Source organism: Leptidea sinapis, chromosome 21 (genome assembly GCF_905404315.1).
Source record: "Leptidea sinapis chromosome 21, ilLepSina1.1, whole genome shotgun sequence".
In the NCBI taxonomy this organism is placed as follows: Eukaryota; Metazoa; Arthropoda; class Insecta; order Lepidoptera; family Pieridae; genus Leptidea; species Leptidea sinapis.
Window position 1 is genome coordinate 11,108,707 of NC_066285.1, and position 13,512 is coordinate 11,122,218.

General features: G+C 40.1%; 1 protein-coding gene across 2 annotated transcripts; it reads left to right on the forward strand.

Moving 5' to 3' along the window:
* The first annotated feature begins 1,103 nt into the window (after positions 1-1,103).
* LOC126970636 (uncharacterized) lies at positions 1,104-13,276 on the forward strand. Of its 2 annotated transcripts, none has more exons than XM_050816712.1 (10): positions 1,104-1,232; positions 1,794-1,985; positions 2,530-2,634; positions 2,963-3,218; positions 4,246-4,373; positions 4,446-4,640; positions 5,632-5,966; positions 6,055-6,115; positions 11,337-11,515; positions 13,055-13,276. In XM_050816712.1, the coding sequence occupies exons 1-10, from the start codon at positions 1,200-1,202 to the stop codon at positions 13,125-13,127; spliced, it is 1,557 nt and encodes a 518-aa protein (XP_050672669.1). In that variant the 5' UTR covers positions 1,104-1,199; the 3' UTR covers positions 13,128-13,276. The 2 variants fall into 2 exon arrangements, with proteins under 2 accessions (XP_050672669.1, XP_050672668.1); XM_050816711.1 differs by having other exon boundaries at positions 11,337-11,504.
* The last annotated feature ends 236 nt before the right edge of the window (positions 13,277-13,512 follow it).

Consider the following 13,512-nt stretch of genomic DNA (forward strand, 5'->3'; position numbering starts at 1 on the left):
AACAGCAGCTAAATTCTGAGTATATCTTAAAGAGGATTTGTCACGATAAACCACTTCATTTGCTAGTGTATCAGCTGTTTCATTGCCTATTGTTCCACAGAGGCTCGTATCCACGCATCCAGACAAAAATGTAAGAAAGACCTTTTGCTGAACACTCGTAAAGTTTATTTCTAATGCCTGCTATAATAGGAAAAAAGGAATTATTTTTGAAGGGAAATCCCAAAAGAGCCTGTAGAGCACTCCTGGAATACCAAAATTGTACAATTAAGAATATAGTTTACAAAGTAAAACATATTTATAAAAAATGCTTTGGCATTGTCAAGCACATTCAGCGGTAAAAAATTACGTATGGGATGGGCATTCTATTTTTAGGACAATAATATATTGGGCATGATAAACTCCTACTCTTACAAAATTTTTTGGCGCATCGGTATGAATATGATGCAATCCTGGCCAGTTTTCTTTAACAACAGGGTGAAAATAATTATTTGCATAAATTTTTTCAATATTTCCAGTATAATTAACAGTTAACAACATAAATCAAGCTTGGCGATCGATGTGTCGGGTAGTGAATCGATTTGAACCTCAAATAACTCTTTACTAAACAAGGGAGTGTCTCGTTATTGCAATAACTTGATGATTCAATGAGTGAATGAACATACTTAATATAATAACAGGGGCAACTTGGCACGTCAATAAAAGGTGCATACCTACACCGCAATCTAAAAATTAAAACAGTCAGTGATAAGCTTAAAGCCACATTACGGCCATACACAAAATGAATTCACGAACATCCCAACACATCGGTAAGAACCTTCATGGAGAACAAATATAACAAATATTTGAAGACTATAAAGACGAGCCCCTCAAGCTCTTTAAAAAAAAAGGTCGTATCTACTAACAAATGTATGTATCGTTGGATGCTGCACCATGCACGACCTCCAAGCTGACAGCTCCAGCTACATGTTGCACGGACGGTTTGCAGGAAGTTGAAGAAACAAAAGAAATGTGTGGACAAGGCATTATACTCTTTAATAAAATCATAAATATTATGACATGATCATGACGTATAGGTAATAAAACTGTCATAGTAAAAATGTCATCAAAGATTTTCGTATTTGTATATACCTAACAATTTTAAATAAATATACTATAGTATTTTGTAATAATAAAATTACGAGGAATAACTAACAAACATAATGACGGCTCGAGGTGGTGGAAAAAAAGAATTGGTATAACTGAATATTTTTTTAATCGGTACACAAGAAAAAAAAACATTCATAGGCATTTACCATGGTCCACTTTTGGGGAGCTCGAAAAGGGTTAACCCTTATAAAAGTCACAAGCCAGCTGGAGACTTCTTGACTTTTTTAAAGTAAGGGTTCTAAGCAAGAGCTTCCTTCAAATATTGCTTTGGGGATGAGAACCAATCTCAGATTATTCGTTTTTGGTCTCCATTTGTCATGGAAGAGATGGAGAGGCTATATCTAGCATGCGTAGCGTTGAGCAAGGCCATTAGTAGATTTGTTTTTTTTAGAATACACGGAGTTTCACAAACTGTAATTAAGACATGAAATCATATTTCCTAATGTAATGGACTGTTGGACATGGCTTTTAATATTTGTAAATAGTAGTTTATTGCTCTGTTGAGTTTACTTTGGATAATGCTACGAATGTTATTTTGAACACGGTATTAATTAGCTTGTAAACTTCAGAATTATCTAAAGAGGGTTTAATAAATCATTGTATAAGTTTAGGTACCTTTAGGTGCACATACTTTTTGAATTATTCAGGACCCGGAAGAATTGATGAAAAGGAAATTTCGCGCAAAATGTTTATTTCGCGCCCTCGGTCGGTTGGTAATGGCTAATGCACATTGGATGATAGAAGCTGTTGATCATTACGAAGGCCTGGATAATGTGAAGCGTAGAGTGGAACAAGCTGTTCGTGGAAAAGCTAGAAAGAAACAATTATTAGGCGTTCAAGTTAGTATTGCATCCATTGAGCGTTCTGTTAGAATAATTATAAATGTAAGCAGGCGACTATATTATTTACTGTGCTCTACTCGGAAAATTTAGTTTTTAAGTCAAAAATCAAATAAACATTATTCAATTAGGCTTAAACTTAATTCTTTGGAATCGCCATTTGAAATATTTAAATTATATTATCATAACACACGCACATTCACACTAAGAACTAAATATAGATGAGAGCTGATAATCCTGAGTCAAGATCGACGTGAATAAAGCCGTCGTGATAATGTAATACATAAATTAACTAGCCCAATATGCTTGCATCCTACTGCTTGACGGCAGAAAAAGTGGCGTCCAAGCCAGCAACCTGTGCCAAGAAGATTAGGGAGGAATTCTATATGGAACAAAAAATATCACCCAGTATACCATAGATACAACGTATAATATGGTGCTATCGTTATTATGCATAGATTTACAGAAAGATGTAGATTATACCAATTAGAAGCGATTGTATAAACTGTATAGATGAACTATAAGAATTCGTAAAATATTTCAGGATAAAGCTCTCTTGAACAAGAAAGCGGAAGAACGCACTGACCAAGAGAAAAAGTATATATTTCGTATTATAGGAGGCTTAAAATGCTTTAAACGCTATCCTAATGTGAGTTTTTTTTTTCAATATTTTCTTTCAATAAATAAGTGATATATGCATTGAATTACTATCATTCATCCTACCTACTAAGCTAGAGGTCCCGGGTTCGAATCCCGGTAGGTGCAAGCATTTATATGATGAAAATGGATGTTTGTTTCCGAGTCATGGATGTTTATATGTATTTATGTATGTTTAAAGTAAGTATATTGTCTTACAACCCATAACATAGGCTATATACCTATGCCTAATTTGGGGCAAGATAATTTGTGTAAAAAAAAGTGTGTCAATTAATTATTTTAATTTGAATGAAAAACAGACCTTATGATTATATTTATAGAATGTTAAAAAAAAGTTGGCAGCTGTAACGTATTTTAAGTACTATGGGCCCGGGCGCGTGATAGTTCGACAGCATCAGGAAGCGCACGCTCTCTACTTCGTGGTGACTGGTGAAGTCGTCGTCAGCCAGATGATATACGACGAGCTGCTGCAGCAGTATGTGTCCGTTGACATCGGCACCATGCATTCGGGAGATATGTTTGGCGAAGTGTCACTGCTTCACAACATACCGAGAACCGCCACTTGTACGACAGCAGGTTTGTCTAAATATTTCTATGTTCCAGTGCATCCAAAAAATTGCTATCTTCGTACTGCCACTTTTTGAAATCAAGTAGGACATTCACGCTTAGAGCATTATAGCAAACCTTAAAGTAGGTGAGTAGTTAGCAATTATGCCGCATCGTAAATAAATTCCTAAATTAGAGTAGTTAGTATAAAAAACAAAGAGTAGAATATATTGTTTAAATAGAAGCTCTTAAAGAGAGTTCGTTCACTCAGATTTTACAATTGTAATGTCGTAATTGTACAGGGTTTAATAATATCGTTTTATTTTAACAATATCTCAAAGAAGTAAAGAAAAAAACTTCTATTCTATTTTTAAAAACAGCATCAAAAGTACTTATGATAAAATCTCGTTTTCTTCGTATTTTGGGTACCCAAAAATTACTGCTATATTTGGCATGCTTGCACATCGACTTCCGATCGGGGTGGTGCAAGGTTCTGTATAGTATTTCATTTAATTATTCCGCTACGTATAAAGTAGTCATCAACAGCCGACGTACATAAGTCATACTATAGGTTTCAAGATTCTCAGTAATAATGCCTCATAGGTATTATGTTAATGATGTATTTATTGTTTTTCAAAGTATTTTCCTACACTATCGGGACACTATCCAACTAAACTTTCAGATACTTCTTTGTACAAAACAAACAAAAAATATGCATATAAATTATTATAGGAATGAATGTTGAAATAATTTGTTCGAGAGATCGTGAAGGAATCAATATAATATAAAGCTGTAATATAATAAGTGACTAATTCTGAATAAAACCCGCTTGCAATCAATATCTAATATTTTAGTCGATTACCATCTACGATCAAAATAGCCCTAGGTTAGAATTTGAATGTAAATCACAAAATCAACACTTGAATGAGTTTTATTCATATTGTCGACAAAACTTGTAGCCTAGTAACCGGCCTTCATATAAACGGCGTTTGTTTTCAATCACAGTGCATGGTTGCGTCATCTAGGAAGATTAAAACTTATTAATATTTCCGTCTAGGCCATTGCGAATTGCTTGTCTTGATGAAGGAAGACTTTAAGAATGTGCTTCAGGCATCTGTGCAAAAACAGTGGGACGAAGTTAAGCGTGCAATGTCTGCCTTCACGTACTTCGACGCTCTGGACGAGGTTAGTAGTACTTCAGTGTGGGTTGAGATTAGTAGTTTAAGAATACTAATAATAGGCGTGTATTTCCTACAGGTAGCTCGTCGTGAAGGTTGTATAGTTGCAAAGATGAAATCTTATCTGCCAAATGAAACACTTCTTGGTGACGGCGTGGGCGTGCACAATTTCGTTTATTTCATTCTATCGGGTCGATGTCAAATGATTGAATCGCTTCAAGTAATTGTATCAACTCGCCTCGGACACAAGTACTATTCTCTATACGACCCATATGTACGTATATCTCTCTGTTTACAATTGTCTAAAAGATTTTATTGAAGCTTGAAATTTCTTCCACAATTACTAGTTTTGGCTTCATATATATCTGGAAATTGAAGCCTTTAATGTATTATCATCCTCATAATATTAACCATCATCATCATCATCATCAGCCGGAAGACGTCCACTGCTGGACAAAGGCCTCCCCCACAGATTTCCACGACGATCGCCCTGCACTGCTCTCATCCAACGCATTTCGGCGATCTTGACCATATTGTCGATCCATCCACCAACTCTGCGTCTTCCGGTACGTGGTCACCATTTAAGGACTTTTCTGTTCTAACAGCCACCTGTCCGTCGAGCTATGTACCCTGCCCACTGCCACTTCAGTTTGGCAATGATTTGAGCTAATTCGGTAACTTTGGTTCTCCTACGGATCTCCTCATATCTGATTCGATCTCGCAGGGAAACTCTGAGCATAGCCCTGTCCATTGTTGTTTAATGTATACATGAATGTAATCGGTCATTTGTCAAGCTTATATAGTTCTATGTCAAGTTTTATCAGTAGATTGAAAATAAGCCTAATTTACTGAAATTCCAACCAATTTAAATAATTATCAAAAGCGTAGGTGTCGTAATAGGTTCAATCCTCACCCGCGACCTGCCAATGTATTTTCGGATTCATATTTACGTCGTTTCGACGCTCTATAATGCAACGCTCTTGTGTTTATTCTTATGGTACAACAAAGTATAGACCGCAGTGATTAAATACCATCAGGTGACCCCTATGTGTGTTAGTTAGTCTTCACCTTTCATAAATAAAGAGAAAAAGAACTCACTGAGATCTTTGAGTTATTATTAACGATGTGTTAAATGTCAAATGTTTTTCAAGAATTATGAAACTAGAACTCTTGACATACAAATTTCTGCCTTTTATTCTGCTTAATACTTTTCCCAAAAAGTCTACGTGTGCCTTCGTCCTTAAAGTTTTACTTTATTACTTCAGGTACCCAAGGAAGAAAGTGAACAGGACTTTGATACTAAATATTTTGGTGCCTATAAGGATTTAATTAAAGACAGTAAAAGTTCTCAAGTCCGCGATTCTATGGATAGTTCAGCCGTTAAAGCAGAAAGTTCTAAGAGGGATTCGTCAAGAGGGGGCAGTATTCTAAAGAGTTCCGTGCAACGTAACATGTCAGTTGACTCAAAGTGTACCAATGTTACGATTGTTACAAAAGAAGATGGGAGACCGAGTAAAGAGAGTGGTCGCGGTGATGTGTTTGAAGGTGGAATAGAGTTACTGGAACCCACCGGAGCCCCCGAGTTAAGAACCTCTGTCAGGTGACTCTCTGTTCAAACACGATATTATAGATTCATCTGATTCATCATATCTCATTTAATTTTTAAATAATCTCTTCTTTTTGTTCAGGTTAAGCTTATTAGCCGAAACCACAAAGCCACCAAGAAATATTAAAACTTATTTTATGCAGGTAAAAGTTTTTTTATAGTAATATTATAAAATTAATTATCATATTGCCAATTTAATTCCGTAACGCAGATAGTATAAATAAAATAGTAAATAATATAATAACACATCTTATTGAATTCGTGGTTTTAGCTATAAATAAATACAAAAAAAAATCCTAAAAAAAACATTCAAAATTCTACCAAAATATAGTTGTTAAAAGTATTATTTATTCAAAACATGAAACTGACCTTTTTTTTGTACTGTAAGTGTAATTTTCACCATGAAAAGCGCTAAACGCATCCGCACGTTGACTGTGGTTCGACCACAGTACAACTCTAGTACAATATACTAGCAAAGACAAACAAAGTGTACGAGAGAGAATAACATCTCTAACGGAGACACAGCAAGATAGAAAAGGAAAGCAAATCTATTATAATTGGTACCGTTTTTGATTGAGAAGTCGTAAACAGTCGCCGCTTGGCGTTAGCTTCTTAGGCTGGGTGGCATCATTAGTGTAAAGTCAAAGTCAAAGTCAAAAAATCTTTATTCACTGTAAAACTTTATAAGTTATTTAGTGCAAGTCAGGATGAAGTTACAATAGCATTCAAATGAGTATAACAATATTCATTAACAAAATTTAGAACATTAATTCCAACTATCTTAATCATTCAAATAATCTTTCACATTATAATAGGCCCTAGATGTTAATTTATTTTTTACGATACATTTAAATTTTTTAATAGGTAATATTTTAATTTCATTTGGGAGTTTATTATAAAATATAACACAATCCACTTTAAAAGATTTAGCACTTTTACGGAGCCTAGTAGATAGAATTGCGAGTTTATGTTTGTTGTAGGTAGGGCAATGTGCGTGGAATATAATAAGTTTTTTTTGTGGAAAAGGAGGACAAACGAGCGTACGGGTCATATTGCCCTGTACTTTCCCCGGGGCGTAAAAAGAATAGGGGAGTCCCAGGCCCATGGGTGTCGTAAGAGGCGACTAAGGGCTTTTTAGAAGTGGGAGAGTCACGCTGCCGTCTTATGACGTCAGCACAATCGGGCCAGACTCGTCCGGGTTAATTATCACACTCCGACAGAATACCGGCGTTAAGTAGCGGCCTAGTGCCGCTATATTTCGCATAGGTTAGTGTCGAGGACCGGAGGCCATCCCTCCCCCCCTCAAACAAAATATGAGAGCGGTCCGTAAAAAGATATTACCCCAGGAGGGTACCGGCTCTACCAGAGTCGGAGAATCCCTCCCCGAGCACTCTCGCTCGGGCTGCCCTTCGTATTCTGGGGTGGGCACAGAACCGCGCTCGACCGAGGACAAACGACCACGGCACCCCGCTCCACGCTCAACGTAGACTTTTGCAATATCAGGGGAATTCACTCCAATTTAAACTCCGTCCACCACCACCTTGAGACGGCGCAGCCGGCCTTGTGTTTCCTTACGGAGACGCAGATATCTCGACCTAGCGATACGTCATATTTAACGTACCCCGGGTACAAAATTGAGCACAACTCTTTGCCTCATGCCCGGGTATGTGTGTACGTTAGGGAGGATATCTGCTGTCGCCGTCTCGGCAATTTTGAGGGTAGGGACCTGTCTACTCTCTGGCTCCGCGTAGATTTAGACGACCGCGTCCGTATCTATGCGTGTGTCTACAGGTCCCATAGTGGTAACGCAGAAACCGATCATCTTATGGGCTGCGGTCAAGCGGCAATTGACGACGTGCTTGCACATATCCCCTCCGCTGTAATCGTAGTCTTGGGTGATTTCAACGGGCACAATGCCGAATGGCTTGGATCACGTACCACATACTACGCAGGGCGATCTGTGCATAATTTTGCATTGGCGTATGGTCTGTCCCAATTGGTTGAGTCGCCAACGCGGCTCCCGGATGTGGATAGCCACATGCCGTCCTTATTAGATCTTCTGCTGACTACACATCCCGATGGTTACCAGGTCTTTGTCGACGCCCCTCTCGGAACATCCGACCATTGCCTGGTCAGGAGTGTAGTGCCTATCCGAAGCCCACGTCGCAGACCACCAGCGACCCGCCGCGTTTGGCACTACAAGTCAGCAGATTGGGATAGGATGCGTTCCTTTTTTGCATCCTACCCTTGGGGCAAGGTTTATTTCCCTTCGGATGATCCTAGTGCCTGCGCCATTGGAGTAGCCGATGTGATACTGCAGGGCATGGATATTTTTATACCAAGCTCTGTAGTACTGATCGGTGGCAGATCACAGCCCTGGTTCGATGCGTCAGTTAAAGCAGCATCTGACTGCAAAAAACAGGCGTATCGAACTTGGGTTGAAGCGCTGGGCACAAAGGATCCGAACTGCAAAGTTCTTAAGAGGAAATATAACCGTGCCTCCAGATTTTTTAAAAGGCAAATCGCCCGTGCGAAGTCTAAGCACGTCGTCAAAATCGGCGAGCAGCTTTCCATTTACCCGACCGGAACACGCAAGTTCTGGTCGTTGTCGAAAGCTGCTCTTGGTAACTTCAACCAGCCGTCCATGCTGCCGTTGCACATGAGGAATGACACCCTGGCCCATACGGAAAAAGAGAAAGCCGAGCTCCTGTGCGCTCTTTTCGCCTCCAACTCGACTCTTGACGACAACGGAAAACCACCGCCGACCATCCCGCGGTGTCAAAACTCTATGCCTGAAGTACAGTTCAGACAGAAAACTGTTAGGCGAGCTCTGTTTTCGTTGGACGTCAGGAAGTCGAGCAGGCCGGATGGCATTTCTCCAATCGTGCTTAGAACGTGTGCCCCTGAGTTGACGCCGGTGCTAACGCGTTTATTCCGGCACTCTTATTCCAAAGGCGTAGTCCCTGACTCATGGAAGTCTGCCCTTGTCCATCCGATCCAAAAAAAGGGAGACAGTTCGGATCCGGCGAACTACAGGCCTATTGCTATCACCTCCCTGCTCTCCAAAATCATAGAGAGCATAATTAGCCGCCAGCTTTTAGTATACCTAGAGGGTCAACAGTTGATCAACGACCGACAGTACGGCTTTCGCCATTGGCGGTCGGCAGGTGATCTTCTGGTATACCTGACACATAGATGGGCGGCGGCTATTGAAAGCAAGGGGGAAGGCCTGGCAGTTAGCGTGGATATAGCGAAGGCCTTTGATCGTGTATGGCACAAGGTGCTCCTCTCAAAACTTCCATCATTTGGGCTTCCCGAGAGCTTGTGCAAGTGGACCTCCAGCTTCCTCACTGGGCGTAGCATACAGGTCGTTGTCGACGGATATTGCTCGAACCCGAAGCCCGTGAATGCTGGAGTGCCCCAAGGCTGTGTGCTATCTCCTACGCTGTTTCTTCTGCATATCAATGATATGCTGGACACCTCCAACATATGCATGCTATGCAGATGACAGCACTGGTGATGCCGTATACACGCAGCAGGTCTCTCTCGGGAAATCGTCGACCAGTGCCGGGAGAAACTTGTGTCTTCTATCGAGTCCTCTCTCGAGAAGGTCGCGGAATGGGGTAAATTGAACCTTGTCCAATTTAACCCCCAGAAGACTCAAGTTTGCGCGTTTACCACTAAAAAAACCCCAAAGCCGCGCCTAGTATCGGAATACTGGATCTCGAAATCTCGAGCGATTGCCGTGGCCACCTGGAGGGCAAAGCCAAATTGGCTTCGAAGAAGCTGGGCGTCATCAATAGAGCACGGCAATACTTCAAGCCGGCCCACATTCTAGCGCTCTACAAAGCGCAGGTCCGGCCACACATGGAGTATTGCTGTCATCTCTGGTCTGGTGCACCCCAGTATCTGCTCGATCCATTTGACCGCGTGCAACGTAGAGCAGCTCGAATTGTCGGGGACTCAGTGCTCTGTGAACGGCTGGATCACTTGGCGTTGCGTAGAGACGTCGCTTCATTGTGTGTGTCTTCTACCGCATTTATCACGGGGAGTATTCCGAAGAGCTGTTTAACCTGATTCCTGCCGCCGAATTTCACCTTCGCACGACACCCCACAAGTTAGGATATCATCCCCACCATCTGGATGTGTGGCGGTCCTCCACAGCGCGGTTTTCAAGAAGCTTTCTCCCTCGTACTACAAAGCTGTGGAATGAGCTTCCTTGTGCGGTGTTTTCGGGACGATACGACATGGGTACCTTCAAAAAAAGCGCGTACACCTTCCTTAAAGGCCGGCAACGCTCTTGTGATTCCTCTGGTGTTGCAAGAGAATGTGGGCGGCGGTGATCACTTAACACCAGGTGACCCGTACGCTCGTTTGTGATCCTATTCCGTAAAAAAAAGTGATCATCGCCGCCAAAGATCTCTTGCAACACCAGAAGGGTCACAGGAGCGTTACCGGGCTTTAAGGAAGGTGTACGCGCTTTTTTTGAAGGTACCTATGTCGTGTCGTCCCGAAAACACCGCACAAGGAAGCTCATTCCACAGCTTTATAGTATGTGGAAGAAAGTTTCTTCAAAAGGACACTGTGAAGCACCTCCAACACATCCAGATGGCGGGGAAAATATTCTAATTAGTAGCGTGTCGTGCGAAGGTGCAATTCGGCAGCAGGTATCAAGTGAAACAGCTGTTCGGAACACTCCCCATCATAAATGCGGTAAAAGTCACACAATGAAGCGATGTTAAGCAATAAAGTGATCCAGCCGTTTACTGAGCACGGGGTCCCCGACAACTCGAGCTGATACTAAGGTGCACCTGACCAGAAATGACAGCAATACTCCATATGTGGCCGGACCTGTGCTTTGTAGAGCGCTAGAATATGGGCCGGTTTGAAGTATTACGGTGCTCTATTTATGACGCCCAGCTTGTTCGAAGCCACTTTGGCTTTGCCTTCCAGATGACCGCGGAATTGGCAATCGCTCGAGATTTTGAGACCCAGTTTTTCGATACTAGGCGAGGCTTTAAGGGAGGTGTTGTTGAAGAGCGGTGATACGACAAAGAGTATCCAATTTTTAGGACAAATGAAAAATTACCAACATCGCTCATAATAAAGTTAACCATGTCATAATGACCTCTAACTATATCAACCAAATAAAGATTTTCCATAGTTTAGTGCTGCATCTTAGTAGAAATACACACGGTAGATTACCTACGTATTACAAATAGTCTAGTTTTAATGTCTCGTAAGTATTATGGTACGGGGTATGTAACTGTTCTCAAGCGCAAGGCTCCGGTAGCCGGCGTTTAGAAATCCTAATTTGATTTGATTTAAATCGTGTGTCGTTTGTTAACAAATACATTTATTCAGGTGTGTCAATTCAATCCGGGTTCAAGCTTCGGTTTTGGGGAAAATATGCGCGACCGACGAATCGTTGCGCTCACCCACGTGGACTGTATGCTGCTTCCCATGATATGGTTACTGCAACGAAACACGGCGAACATATGGACACGAATCCAACATTATCTTGAGAAAAAGGTAGAATTACTGTAAGGGTTAAATTTTTTTTTAAAAGCAGACACCATTTGACTGCCATATAACTTCTAAATAATAGTATGAAAAGTTTTGACGACATTTATATTTTTTGAGGAATAGTCGGACGAACGCTTTCAAGTTTGCCCTTTTGTATCACCCTTGTTTGGTTGAAAAACCCCAAAAATACTGAACTGCACTACATTTGCGCTCGTCACCTTGAGATATAAGATGTTAAGTCTCATTAGCCCAGTAATTACACGAGCTACGGCGCCCTTCTGACCGAAACACAGTAATGTTTACACATTACTGCTTCACGGCAGAAATAGGCGCCGTTGTGGTACACATAATCTAGCCGGCATACTGTGCAAAGGGGCCTTCCACTGGTAATATCTTATGTTCGTTTCAAAGTTCTTTATTCAAATTCAAATTCAAATATTTTTATTTAAAATAGGATGTGACATCACTTATTGAAAGTCAAAAAACTACCACCCATACCAAAATGAATTCCTCAGGCCTGAAGAGAATGGGCGCAACAAACTCAGCGGGCTTTTTTTTCATCAAAAATATGTTTTACAATTAAAGTAACATTTACAAAGTTACAAAGTAACATTGTACAATTAAACTTATTATTTCATAGCCTGAGGGCGGTCGCTCCATTCCCAATCTGTGGTATCATTAAGAAAGTCATGTATGTTATAGTAGCCTTCACCACACAAACGTTTTTTAGAAATTCTTTTGAATAACGTAATACTTTTGTTTTGAACATTTTCTGGGATCCTGTTGTAAAAGCAAATACATCGTCCCACATAAGACTTGCTTATTCGACTTAGCCGAGTAGTAGGCATTATAAGCTTATGTCTGTTCCTGGTGTTAACATTATGCTTATGACAGTTTCTCGCAAATTCACCTATGTGCCTATGAACATACATTACATTATCAAGAATATATTGAGAAGCAACAGTCAAGATGTTAATTTCATTGAATTTTACTCTCAATGATTCCTTAGGGCCTAGGTTATATATAGCGCGAATAGCCTTCTTTTGCAGCACAAATATCGTATTAATATCGGCAGCGCTGCCCCACAGCAATATACCATAGGACATAATACTATGGAAGTCACTAAAGTATACAAGTCGCGCCGTATCTATGTCAGTTAATCTGCCCCACAGCAATATACCATAGGACATAATACTATGGAAGTCACTAAAGTATACAAGTCGCGCCGTATCTATGTCAGTTAATTGTCTAATTTTTTAACTGCGTATACTGCAGAACTAAGTCTGTTCGTCAATCCTTCAATATGGGGGCCCCATTGTAATTTGGAATCCAGAGTAATGCCGAGAAATTTAGCAGATTCCACCGGTTTTATCACCTCTCCGTTTAACAAAACATTTACATCAACATTTTTGACATTTGTTACGGTAAATTTAATATATTTCGTTTTCTTGCTATTTAACAATAGGTTATTAGCGGTAAATCAGTATGTTTGATTTAGATTGTATTTCGTAATTACAGAGAAAGCTAGGTACATTAATACTAATTTAATACTTTAGATACCAACGAAGAAGCAGCTGTTCAAAGAGTTTGTATCGTCGAGACGCTGGCAGGAGTTTCGTGAAGAATTAGTTGATGATGTAGTGTCGCGATCTAACACTGTGAACTGGACGTCGGTACATGATGTGCCCTATTCGATCCGCATGGAAGAAATGGTTGATATTGCTTAGAATTTTATCGTTGTTGAACTTAGAAAATATAATTTATTAAATGTACTAATTTAATAAGATCGTTTTATTCAATATATCGGTATTTTAAAATTGCCAAAATCAAAACTGGTTTGTCAGTTCCCAATACTATTACATTTACAATAATAATAAAAAAAAACCGTGTGTCGTGGGACACCGGATAGGAACGAAGTTCCTTGTTATAAAAATAACAATTATACTGATTTACTAAAAAATTGACAATTTCCACTGAATTCCACTGTCTATAATATAAAAAAGTGTGTGTATAC

Coding starts and splice junctions, on each gene's coding strand:
- LOC126970636 (XM_050816711.1), top strand. CDS start 1,200: ATGACGGCTCGAGGTGGTGGAAAAAAAGAATTG. Junction 2,635..2,962: donor GCTTTAAACGCTATCCTAAT/GTGAGTTTTTTT, acceptor TTATATTTATAG/AATGTTAAAAAAAAGTTGGC. Junction 5,967..6,054: donor GAGTTAAGAACCTCTGTCAG/GTGACTCTCTGT, acceptor CTTTTTGTTCAG/GTTAAGCTTATTAGCCGAAA.